The sequence below is a fragment of the Macaca mulatta genome, chromosome 6 (genome assembly GCF_049350105.2).
Source record: "Macaca mulatta isolate MMU2019108-1 chromosome 6, T2T-MMU8v2.0, whole genome shotgun sequence".
Taxonomy (NCBI): domain Eukaryota; kingdom Metazoa; phylum Chordata; class Mammalia; order Primates; family Cercopithecidae; genus Macaca; species Macaca mulatta.
In genome coordinates, this window is record NC_133411.1 from 78,783,688 (window position 1) to 78,796,750 (window position 13,063).

General features: G+C 44.3%; 1 protein-coding gene across 1 annotated transcript in view; it reads right to left on the reverse strand.

Moving 5' to 3' along the window:
- Window positions 1-407: 407 nt before the first annotated feature.
- ZNF366 (zinc finger protein 366) overlaps window positions 408-13,063 on the reverse strand; it is a 67,747-nt gene continuing 55,091 nt past the window's right edge. The window contains exons 4-5 of the mRNA XM_015140265.3: window positions 7,519-7,693; window positions 408-4,534 (exon numbers count right to left, since the gene is read on the reverse strand). Of these exons, the coding sequence (XP_014995751.3) occupies window positions 3,999-4,534; window positions 7,519-7,693 (711 nt within the window). The 3' untranslated portion in view covers window positions 408-3,998. The remainder of the gene's footprint in view (window positions 4,535-7,518; window positions 7,694-13,063) is intronic.

Sequence of the window (13,063 nt, forward strand, 5' to 3'; positions counted from 1 at the left end):
GAGGGAGAATCAAACACACTTGTATTCCTGGGGCTGAGGAGCCAAGCACTGGGAACCACCCTGGCCAAGGGTATAATGGCAGGAGTGATATGTTGACAATGGCAGCTACCTTGCAAAATTTCAGGTATCTGCAAATAATTAACTCAGTTTTTTCAACATGTCTTTATTTGCTTAAATTAACAAAATATAGGTTACATGTTCTTTTCAGGTAAACTGCTTTTTCAGTGAAGCAGAAAGCAATATTCACAACTTGGGCTGCTATATACTTAGAGTTTTAGTTTTTAAATAGCAAGCTAGGGTTCTGTACAAAATCAACATTTGATGTAATGTTGTCCAAATATGAGAAGGATTTCAAATGTTAGCTCTGTTATATTTTGTTCCAGCAAAGCAGACAAAGATCATAATTCAAAACACCATGTTAATATTTTATTAAATGCCTTCAGGGCTTAATAAATACAGTATGCACATTGAGCTTTCTCATGCAACTACTCATATACAAATATACCAGTTACTCTCGTGGGTTCATGAAAGGTCAGCCTTAGTCTCATGGCCAATGGGGAGTCAAATTTTTAAAAAGAGAGAGAAAGAGGAATTGAAAGGCAACATGAGGGTTAATCATAGGAAAGAATAAAAAGAATAAAAGAAAAATATGCCACTTGGCTGGTCCATTGATTGGTTCAAAGTGACAGTGGTCAAAAGGCTGGAAAGCATTTGGTAGTGACCTATTTTCCGAGTCTCACAATGTGATATTCTGGTTTTGGAATGCTGGTAATCTTGGAAGGCTTCATCCCTTAGTTCTCTGAGATGGCCCACATGGACTCTCCTTCAAGGCTTGCCTTCTGGTTCATCAGCTCATTAGGCAAGGTTGGCCAACCCTTCCCTTAACTCTGTGCTCATGCATAAGGTGTTCATGTAATTTCTCACCTATACTGGAATACTTTTGAGAATTAAGGTGACACTTGAATAATTATCCTGGGACAACAGGTCTAAACCAGGATCATCCTAGGCAAACCAGGATGGTCACTCAACAGCATACAAAACCAAGGTTTTAGCCTTGGTGCTCAGAAGGTTAATTCTGTATTAACCATTAGGTTAGATCTAATTAAGTGTCTTATGCCCAGAGTCAACAACTGAAAACAGACACTGGAATACACTCCATAACAAATTGTTTTTATTTCTCCTAGACCTTTTTACTCCCTCCAAATAAAATTTTATTTAGAATGCTAACATATAAATCAGATGGAACTTGAGCTGCTTGGAGTGAGGTGGGTGTGGGAGTTGAGAGTTTCTCCTCTCCCTACCACTCTTCAGAGGCCTAAAGATGACCTCCGGCTCCTCAAAACACAATCTGAAAACCACCATTCTAGACCATACTCTCTCCACCTCAACATTAACTGGTCCCTCAAACATTCCCATGTGGTTTGTTTTGGTTGGAAAGGAATAGAGCCTGTTACTCTAGAATTTCCTGGTTCCCATTCCAGCCAGGCATACTCAGAACCAAATGGCATTCTGCAGGACATGTGGTCAAACACAGCACGTAGTAGGTCCTCAACACATGGCCACAGTGTGAATAAATGTGTAACTGAACCCTAAGAGCTAGAAGCCTTCCAGGCCAGTCTGCCAGCCTCCTGGGCAATTTCATCAGAGGCACTGATGAGCTATATTAATAATGAGTGGAAGAGACTTGCCCCTCTGAGGACTTGGAATGGGTTTTTGACCCAGAGTTGTGCTTGTAACCACAAAAACCCACAGTCTTCTCTTCACCATCTCCGTTGCAGGTGCCCTTACCTCAGGACACAGTACTCTTAGCACTTCATGGTGGTGGGGAGTCTGACAGGAGAAGCTTTAGGCAAGATGGCAGGGGAAATGGGTCAGAGATGGACACAACACACAGGTGAGTGATGACAACCAGGTGGGGCTAATGAAGCAAACCTTGGCCTACAGAAAAGGCCAGCCTCCAACAGTTGGAGATGGACATGTCTTCTAAAGGAATGTATTGGGAAGTCTGGGATAGGATGAAGCACAATAATAACCAGTACCTAGCTCTACAAATAAGAGTCAAAACTACCAAACAAGAGGTTTTTACATAAACAGACACAGTACCAGAGGGTTATTGCTATGGGCAGTCACACGTACATGACACCCGGTCAGTATTGCTTTTCTCAGTGCCAGTGCCTAAGTAAGGCCGACCTGCTGGGCCCATCCCACCCAGTAGAGTCATTTCCACTCACTGGCATCATGGTTCAAGAGTCTGGGAAGAGATAATGAGTCACCATAGGCCAGCCATGCATTTTTCAACATAGTAAGTGACCATAAACATCACAGGCATCATCTTCTAGTATAATGTCAAAAGTGTGTGTCTATATAGAGAGAGTGTGTGTCCACTCATATGGCTCTTACAGACAGGTAAGAAGGCCTAAGTCAGCAGTATGATTGTGAGGTCTCCTGTTCTCAACCTTAAAGAGTCTGAGGCTAGGAACAGAAATACTTATGAAGTCTCTGGGAAGTGTCCTGGAAGCCACAGAAATGGTGAGTTCTATTTTAGTCCCCTCAATCTTCTCAATCTCGGAAATTGCACATAAGAATTGCCTGGAGCAATCTGGAAAATTCCAGTCCTGGGGCTCCACTCCAGATCAATTAAATCAGAATCTTAATGGGTGAGGCCTTGGTTTGGTGTCTTTTTTTCAAAGGTCACCCCAGATGATTCTAATGTACAGCCAGCACTGAGAACATAGTCCAGAGTTTTCTTTACTTATGATTAGCTGTCAACTATTCTAGTAACCCAAATAAGTCAGAGGTTAGATTTCTGGGAGAATTCTCTGAGGTCACCCCCCAGCTCTAGCTCTGAGGAGAAACCCCCTGGTCACTGGTGACAACTCTTCCTGCATCTGTCCTTTTTTTTTTTTTTTTTTTTTTTTTTTTTTGAGGCAGAGACTCACTCTGTCACCCAGGCTGTAGTGCGGTGGCATGATCTCAGCTCACTGCAACCTCCACCTCCTGGGTTCAAGCGATTCTCCTGCCTCAACCTCCTGAGTAGCTGGAACTACAGGCATCCGCCATCACGCCTGACTAAATTTTGTGTTTTTAGTAGAGATGGGGTTTCACCACGTTGGCCAGGTTGGTCTCAAACTCCTGACCTCAAGTGATCTGCCTGCCTCGGCCTCCCAAAGTGCTGGGATTACAGGCGTGAGCCACTGCGCCCGGCCCCTGCCTCTGTCTTATGCGGCATGAGGCCTCAGAGCAAGACAGCAATGGTCTCCAGGAGGGAGCTCTGCTTGAGAAGTGGGGGTTTGTCTGAGGAACCAGGACCCTGAACATCATCAGATCATCTGAAAAAAAAATGCTCCAAATGCTCAATCTGATGAAGACAGCCAACATAGAACAAGAAAATCTAAGTATTCTAGGTCACCAGTTTCCCTTAGTCAAAATTATTCTTCTCCTGAAATTTTACCTTATATCTGCAGCAACTACTCGAGAGCATTCTCTTCAGCATTTCATCCTCCTGTGCCATTTTTGACATTTTTGGTTATAGAATAAAGGCTATTTTAATATATACAACTACTAATATTTTCATCTATCTGGAAAATATTATAACCTTCACGGATTCACCTAGTTATTAATAAGGTGACACCTCAAGCACCATATTTTTGCAATTAGAAATTTACCATGTATTGCATATAAATCAGAGGAAAGTAGAATTTCTAAAAGCACCTCAGCATCAGCTTACGATTAGATATCTAGAAGAATACTCACAGTTTATTATACTGGCGATGCATCAAACGCCACTGAAGAAGACCCTGCACATGTGTGAAGGGTATCAAGGGCCCCGTGAATGACCTGAGAAGGCTTTCCATTACCTACATCCCTGCTTATTTAGTCTAAGCCATTTGTAGAGATTGGTACTATTTGCCAGTCTCCAGAAAATGACAGTTCATGCAGAAAGCTATATTTGAACTGCCTCGTTCTCATTTTCCAAATGTAATTTTAAAACTGTCCACTTAGATACCTAAAAGCACTGCTTGTTTTTCCATTTTCCTCTCCAGTAATTCTTTCAAACTCTCATCTCTGTGCTTGAAGTATAAGTAATCAGAAAAAGAGGGACCCCGCCGGGTACTCTGAAAAGCCCTGAGGCTGAGACACTCATCTCTGCCTGCATAGTCTCTCTCCTGGCCACCCTCTGCCCCAAGGTCGCCCTTGCTGCTCTCCTCCCATTCTTCCTTGGATGCATCCTCCTTCTCCTCCTTGCAGGTTTCCTCCAGCACCTCCAGTGCATGCTCCGGCTTGGTGGACAGATCCTCGGGTGTGCAGAGCTGCTGGCTCTGGGGTGCCAGGCCAGGGCTGTAGGGTTCCACCTCGTAGCAGTTATCCTCCTCTTCCTCCTCGTGGCAGTGGCTGCCCTGGGCACTCTCCCCGTCTGACTGGAACATGGGCACCTTGGCTCGGTGCTTCTGAGAGAGGTCAAAGGGCTCCTCCTGCTCCAGACTCCTCAGGACACCGGCTGTCTGTGCCAGGGCGATTCTCCCCCTTCCCAGACCTACAAGAGCAGAGTAAGAATTCATGCACCTGAGGAAATGCTGGGGCAATGGAACCTTGAGGAAGGGGAGCAGCCCAGGGCCGTTTAACGTATTCTGATTGCGTATTTTACAAATAGATCATTCCCAGTAAGGATGTGGTCATGGGAGGCTTGTCACAGACAGTGTCCACATTGGTTTAATCCCTTTAAGGTGAATTTGGCAACATCCACCGAAAGCTTTAAAAATAAGCTTTGACTTAGCAATTATACTACTGAGAATTTAAACTGAAAAAATAGGCAGGCAGGTGCACAAAACACGTGTATGGATGCATATCACCATATTTTTTATCACAGTCAAACTGTGAAAAATTTTTGTATTTAATAATAGAGGTTTGGTTAAATAAATAATGATATATCCATACAGTGAACCATGCATAGGTGATGTGGAGACCTACTAATGATCACGAAAAGATATTTGCTATGTATTTTAAGTAAAAACAAAATATATATGTAAGTTTGTGTGTGCGTGTTTATTTATAGTGCAGACCTGATTTTATGTAGCTAGCCATCTCTATCAAAAAATGTCTTGAAGAAGTATGTCAAAATCTTAAAATTAACAAACATTCTCTTTTCACTTTTAATGTGCTATTGTTTTATTTTTTACCATGAGCATACGTTTTATCATAAAAAAAGTAAATCAATAATAAAGGCATTTTCATCTTGAACAAAACAAAGATATCCCATTTGGGGCAGCAGACACCACCCCAGGACTGTGGCCCCTATGCCAACAGCCTACTCATAGACAGGGTAGGGGTGGCATGAAGAGGTCCTCTGAGGAGCTCACACAGCTCCTGTGTCTGACCACCAGTGTCCCTGCTGTTGGGCACAGTGATTCACGGAAGCCTCACTTTGGGCTTCAGTTTGCAGGGCTGTAGGGATGGGCTTTTCAGCATGGCAGTTTCATTTGATCCTATCTTTAAGACCTTGACCTTTGATGAGTCAATAGGCAGTCCTCCAGGGACAGGCTGGACACTGAGGACGAGCAACAGCAAGGGAGGGGTCCTGGGGTGCAGCTAGACCAGGCTTCTGGGAGCGGGGTGCAAAAAAGAAGGGTAGGGGCGATGATGTTCAATTGTGTTCACTTTTTGATGCTGTCAGGCAATGAAACTGTCTGTATCTTTAATCTTGTCAGGGGACAGGAAAGATCTTTTTAATGATTTTTGAGCGATTTCAAAAGCTAGAGTGAAAAATAAAAGCTAATACCCTTTGTAGATGAAAACACTAAGATTGTTGAAAGTCTGTTAAAATTTTTCAAAGCAACCCTCTGATAGTTATTTTTCCAGAACAACAGAGCTGTTAGGTGCCTTTTAGGATTTGAGCAGCAGTGTGGGGTAAGTCATGGCAACCAGTTCGTGCTTTCAGATGGAGTGTGGTCTCCTCATTGACTTGTATGTCTCCCATCCTGATGACAGAGCAAACCTCACTTCTTCTGGAAAAATCCAGGCCTAGCTTGGGGAAGTGGCTCAGGCAACTAGAGATTCAGTGAATAATTCAAGAGAAAAACGTTTGCAGGAAAAACAAAATTGTTTTTGTTTTAACTACATTTTTTTTCAGGGCTTTTGAACAAATTCCAGCTCTTGTTTTGTGACCACAGCTCCCTGTGATCCAGGAGTTACTAGAAACTCAGTGGGTACTATGAAAAACCTGAAAGTTACAACCATTTTGTTTCACACTGTGTGTGCATATGTGTATCTATTTATGAATATGCTCACCCACTTGACCATCTCTTTTGTAAGGAGGTGAGTGAAACAGCACACAAACAAATCACCCCATGTTTCTGCCTAGGGTAGTGAGCACTGGCTTGATTCAGAAATTAAGTTGGAATCCCAGTTTTGTCTTCAGACTTGCTGTTTGACCTTGAGCAGTTTATCTAACATCTCTAGGCCTTGGTCTCCTCTTATACAAAATAAGAATAACACAGTCTCTTTCATGGCATTGTAGGGCCAAGCAATAATGTCCCTAAGGGGTCTCACCCCGTGCTTTGATGATACTAGTGACCGAAAAGCTGTTAAGATGATTTTGTAAATTACACATAAAATTGTCTTCTCTCCCCATGCACAGACATCCTAGAGGGCAGATGGTCTCCTTCCCCTAGTATCTGCTGCTGCGTGTAGTTCACTGCTTTGGACACAGGGGCATTTATTGCCTGTTTATTGAAGGACTGGTTGATTAGACAATTAAGGAGCAACCCGGCTGAATTCAGTAGATCTGGAACATAAACTCTTCACTCCCAAGGGCCCTGGGACTGAGAAGGTAAAGGTGGTAAGAACTTTTCATTAGTTCAGTGAGGACTCAGTGGGGGAGGTGTAAACCCCGGCTCTGCATATGGGCCAATCAGCCCTACCTACCAAGCAGGAAAATTGTCCCTGGGTGTGTCTGGTCATGAACAAGTAGGAAACACCTAGCCTGCTACCAACATAGTTCTGCTAACAGTAGGGCTTGCACATCTGTTTTCTAAAAAGGAAAGAAAAATTGCATTCCCATTCACAGCAATGCCATGAAGTGGGTACAATAAAGTCTGCAGAGTCAGAAAGGCCTAGGTTCAAATCTTGACTCTGCCACTTTTCAGCAGAGCAACTTTGGGCAAACTGATCTCTTGAAGCCTTCATTGCCCCACTGTAAAATAGAAATAATAGAAGTTCTTCCAGCCTGGAGTTGCCATGAATATTAGCGACAAGGCACCTGATGTAGTGTCTGGAACAAAGGAACCAATAATGGTACCAACTGGCATCAGGATGACAGTCCTATTTACTCTAATTCACTTGTACTTACTACCTTCAGAAATTAGCATGAGATTTTTTTCTAGTAACATTAGAAGGCTACTCCTGCTACTCTGCTGTGGTCTTGACAAGAGTAACCCTCAAGGTAATGCCCCATAAAATGAACTCAGCTCCCATTTGCTGTCCACTGGACTGACTCGCGGGGCTTCCCAGAAGAGTGATTACCTTGGGAATGAAGGCCCCGCTCCATGACTCCGTGCTTGACTTTCATGTGGCGTGTCAGGTTCCCCTTCAGGGTGAATTTGCTTGGGCAATAGAGGCACTTGAAGGGTTTGCTGTCCGAGTGCAGGTGCATGTGGCCCATCAGGTTGTGCATCCGGTTGAACTCCTTCCCACAAAGCTGTCAAAGATGGGAATGAGAACACAGGTTACTCTGCCTGAGTGAAGCCCCATCCAGGCCCCTGGAGCACAGATACCGCTTCTACTTTGTTTGGACCTTGACATTTTAATCTACTTGCAAGGAAAATGTCCATAAGGAAATCAGGAAGGAGCCTCAAAGGTGGAGCAAGTGGGGGTAGATTCATGAGATTTGTTCCTGGAGTTTAGAAACCTTTAAATACAAAGTAAAAATATCAAAGCTTGTAAAACTTCTTTTGAATAAAAGCTTTGGAAAAGGAGAAGAGCTGATCTGAAAAGCAGTGGCTACAAGTGTTCCTCCTTTAATAATAAGAATGTGATTATGTGTTTAATATTTATGCAGCAGTTGCAATATGGAAGGCATTGTTCTAAGTCTACCATGGAATATCTTATTTAATTCTCACACCAATCATATGAGATGGTTGCTGTTACCATCCCCATTTTACAGATGCACAATCTGAGGACTTACGTCACTTGGCCAAGGCACACAAGTAGTGGGTGCTGTAGCTGGGTTAATGAACTCAGGCCATCAGATGCCAGAGGCCACATGGTCAACCACCAGACCACATTGTGTGTCTCCCAGCACAACTCTTCTGTATCAGGCAGAAGAGAATAAAAGAATACACTGTATTATTATATATGATGTATCACACAATGCTTTTTAAATTGCTTTATTTTCTAATTACTGGTATGGATTTCAAAGTTAAAAAAATGACAAATCATCTCAGGAAGGAACGTGTCTTTTCTCTGGGTAGAAATTTGAAGTAGTGAGAGTGTACAAAAAGTAAACATGTTTTACTCTTTCTCATCATTCTATTTCAATCGAACTGCAAATACATGAAGGACAACTGGTTCTCCAACTGCTTTTGGAAGAAGAGCAGAACTTTCTTCTCACAGGTGATTTTGTATAGGCAGAAAGAGGAACCCAGAAGCAGACTGCTTTGGGGGAGCTTTTGTTGTCCCCAAGCCTTACTAGAACAGGAACATTTCAGGCTGTGGTAGGAGGAATGCAAACAGTGATTTTGTGTCTGTGATTGGACAAGAATGTTAAGAGAGAAGAATTCTCCTTCCCTCCCCAACCTCAGAGGCCAGTGGAGCTGGGGCAGCACTACATAGTGAGAGAGGCCACAGAGACCCTCAGGGTGAGGCATCCTCTGAGCTTACACCAGTTTTCCTTCCTAACTGAGATATATTTTTAGGGCCAATGTTGGGGATTCTGGATTAAATTTTTATTGATGAAGGCAACAATTTCATTAGTTGGCTACGGAAGATGAGTGTTGAGCTCGTCTTGAAAGAGTAGATAGACCTCTCCAATGATGATTTGGGGAGTTTAGCCTAGAAGAATGCTGGGTCCATGTATGGACAATGAATGGCTGGCTCTGTATTCTTGAATGATTCATGTTTGAGAATTGTAAGTACTTTCCCCGCTTTTGCTCTCTCTTACTAGCATGAATGAATTTGGCCTACTGGGTGGGGTTCCAAGCTCAGCATCCAGATAGAGCATCTGCATGCCACATTCATTTGAAAATGGTGACCTAAGAGGAGAAAAGGATGACAGAACTGGTCTAATTCCAACTTTTGCAAGAGAAGCAATATGCAGGATAGATGACTCTTTTATTCTCAATTGAGATAATTTAGTAAGATGTATCAATCTGTGGCTCAGTCATGCATATGTGTAAAAGTTCTATTAGAGTTATGCTTATTAGCTTAATTTGCCCACTTCTCCACCATCATGGCTGAAGGCTCTCTTTTTTTTTTTTTTTTTTTTTTTTTCTGAGACAGAGTCTCGCTCTGTTGCCCAGGCTGGAGTGCAGTGGTACCATCTTGGCTCACTGCAGCCTCCACCTCCCAGGTTCAAGAGATTCTCGTGCCTCAGCCTCCCAAGTAGCTGGGACTACAGGTGCCTGGCTAATTTTTGTGTCTTTAGTAGAGATGGGGTTTCTCTGGCCATGTTGGCCAGGCCAGTCCCAAACTCCTGACCTCAAGTGATCCATCTGCCTCAGCCTCCCAAAGTGCTGGGATTACAGGGGTAAGCCACCATGCTAGGCCAAAAAGAAGCTTTGAAGCTAGAGATTCTACATTAAGAATTTCCAGTCATGGGTCATTTTTAGAAAAAGCATACCTTATTTGGATTGTGGGATGGTTCCTGGTTATTTGGAGTGAAGTTGCTGTTACAGTTGCTGAGCATAACCAGTATTTGGTTCATATATATTTTCACTCAGGAGACTGCAACACGCGTTGAAGCTTTGTCTGCTTTTTTATTTATTATCTGCCTAGTATTGGTGTGACACATCATAGTTCCTCAGTAAGCATCTGCTGAGTGAGGAAAGGGGTGGGAAACACAGCCACGGAAGAACAGATCAAATGAAAAGCCATGAGTGGTTAAGGACAAGGCATGTAGGGGGAGAGAAGCTGAAGGCCAGAAGATCAATTAGGCTAGTATACCAGTCCAGGCATGAACGGGGTCTCGAGGTCCTATAGGCCAGAAAGAGTCCATTGAAAAGAAGTGACAAGCACCTTCTGCACTTGGCTCGCATGATGAGAGAAATTCTTCTTTCAGTTATTATCTGTGGTTGCTGAAGCCTTAGAGGCTGAACTGGTCTGAGAAGGTTTTGTAAAGGGGATGGAATTTTAGCCTAACCATGAAAAATGTGTAAAGTGCACTTTGTTGTACACAAAGATAAAGTCTCTTCATGAGACATTTTCAGACACTTCAATCAAATTCTTGTTGCTGGCACACCTTCTGGGACCTTGGGGTATTACAGACCTTGCAATTCACCTGCCCCAGTGTCCCATCTATTTCCCTTCCCCAACTCCATGCACAGAGGTGTGCACCTAGTAAAACGGTGTCTGAGCTCTAAACAGCATCCCAGGTAGTCTCCAATAAGCTGACTTCCTTTTCTTTGTAGCCAACTCAGTATCAAGCACAGGACTACACATATAGTACACTTCATGAATGCCTAAGTCTTTGATTGGGGAAATAAACAAGTCAGGGAAATAGCATTACTTCATGCAAAATTCTAAAAAGCAGCCATCACCAGCTCTCATCCTTTTTCCACAAAACCTATTTATTTTCAAACCAAACTCTTCAGTGGCAGGATAGAGTCAATTAACCCAGGATCTGAGATACTCGGGCTCCACTCACATCTGGGCGGTAGGTACTTAGCTTCTTCCTCTCAGCCTCTGACTCTCCACCAAGCCTTTTGGTTCTTATCCAGAACACTTGGCCACCTCATCTTTCTCAGAAGATTGTCCTCATGTGAAAACACCCAAGTGTATGGAGGTATTTTATGTCTGTGAAACTCAAGAGAGAAACCTCTCAGACACTGTTAGTAAAGAGAGGCCAGAGAAAGAGGATGGGGCCAGTGAATCACGGCACTTTTGGGTGGAGTCTGAGATGTAAGCCCTAAGCAGAATTGTCACAGTAGGGGAGGGGAGTTAGACCAGAGGGAGGAGCAATGGATGGGAGGGATCACCAAATCTCTAGCTTCTTCTCCAGAGAAAAGCAGCCATTGAAGTCAAGGCCTCCTTAAATCATGCAATGTGAAGCTAAAAGTGTGCCCAAGCAGGACTTGCTGAATCATCTCTGCCAAGGTCTGTGGAGATGAAAATAGGAGTGGATGTTGGTTCAGGAAGCCACTGAAGTGGGGAGGACTCTGATCTCATTGCGCAGGTGCACTTCTCCACCATAGTGCCCCCGCTTGACCTCTCGGTCGCTCCAAGGAGCACCGTCAGTGTGTTTCAACGTGAAATCTCAGCTTCTCCATCCACCCACTTTTTGAGGTGGAGATGGACCTCAAAATTTAATAAAAAATGGAAACAAATATTTTAAAGTGCCCTTTAAACATGGGTCGCATGGGTTATTAGGCTTTGAGATGTCAGAGTAGAGAGCAGAGGTGCAGACCCAGAAGGACAGAGAGCTTGCTCCATTTTCTCTTCTGTATAATGTTGATAATAATCATCGTTTCCTCTGAAGGTTGTTGTGAGGATCAAGTGAGATAATTCACAAGAAGGGCTTGGCAAATAGTAAGAGCTCAATAAATATTAGCTCTTTTTACTATCATTATTGTGTATATAGTAGATTCTTTTACATTCCAGAAATGGAAAGGTCTTTGAAGATGAGGGGAATATTAAAGGAAGAGCCAAATAAGGAATCCGCTGACTAAATACCCACTAGGCTGCTTGAAGTGTAGTAGAAATGTAAGCGGTTGTGCCTGCCCCAGGTCTGGGAACTGATGGAAAGAGAAGCTCCATCCAAGGTTCAGGACTGGGAGAGGGCCGAGTTATTTGGCTCCCCCATTCTTAGTCTGCCCTTTGAACAGCTGGCGGATGCCCGTGTGCTCCGGGCCTCCTCATCCCAGCCTCCTGGCACCCTTCTCCTCCCTGGTCCAGGTCCTGGAGGCACCTTGGGCAGTTGCCATGAACCCCAGTGGCCAAGCTGACAGCCATGGAGAAGTCGGCCGTGGTCAGAGACAGGGTGATAGTGTGGGCAGCCCCTGGGCTGGGGCCAGAAGCAGCACACTACCTCGCCCCAGCCAGCCTGGCGTGAGCTTCAGAACTGAGATGCACCAGGAAGCCTGTGTTTTCCTATTCAGAAAGAAGAGGTCAGAGAGCTGTGGCCTGCAGCTGAGGAGAATGGCCTCCGTGAAACTGCCCTTCCCGCACATTCTTCTCCCTCTCTCTCTTTTAATAAGAAGGGTGTTCCTTTCCTCAAAGGGAGAGAGAGGGAGGGAGGGAGAGAGAGACTGTAAACTGTCCAAAAGGACCGTGAGAAAACAGGAAGCTTTGAAAAGTACAAGAGAAAGCAAGATGAAATCTATTTGCAGGCGGGTCCCTGGGGACATGTGAGGCATTGTTAAGCAGGCAGTTCATACAGCTATATCCTTCCTTCTGCTGAGGAGGCCTTTGCTGCCAAAGGCTGCTATCTGGTCACTGCCTTAACCCCCTCCATGCCAGCCTGAAAACTCTGACCCCAAGCACTGGGCCCCTCAAAGCCCCGCATCTGGTTTCTTCCTTCTTGGAGCGTCAAAGAAAGTGAGGGGAAAATGGAGCCAGTTTGATGACAGTGGTGGGCCCCTCCGCGGGGAGACCTCATCCCTATTCTGACAGCTCTGCCCTCTGGCCTTCAGTCTGATGCTACAGACAAGGTTTCAGATGACCTGGTGATTCATAACTCAGGCAGCTCCCGGCTTCACCCATCTCAAAAGAGAATTTGTCCCGGAAATTCTGGACGGCTGCTTTTCCTGGACAGGTTTCCCAAAGACGGCAGCTGGTTCTTTGCTGTGATGGAGTTTGGCCACCACAAGGATAGGATCCAAATCAACCCCTGTGTGCTTACCCAGAATCTGGGAAG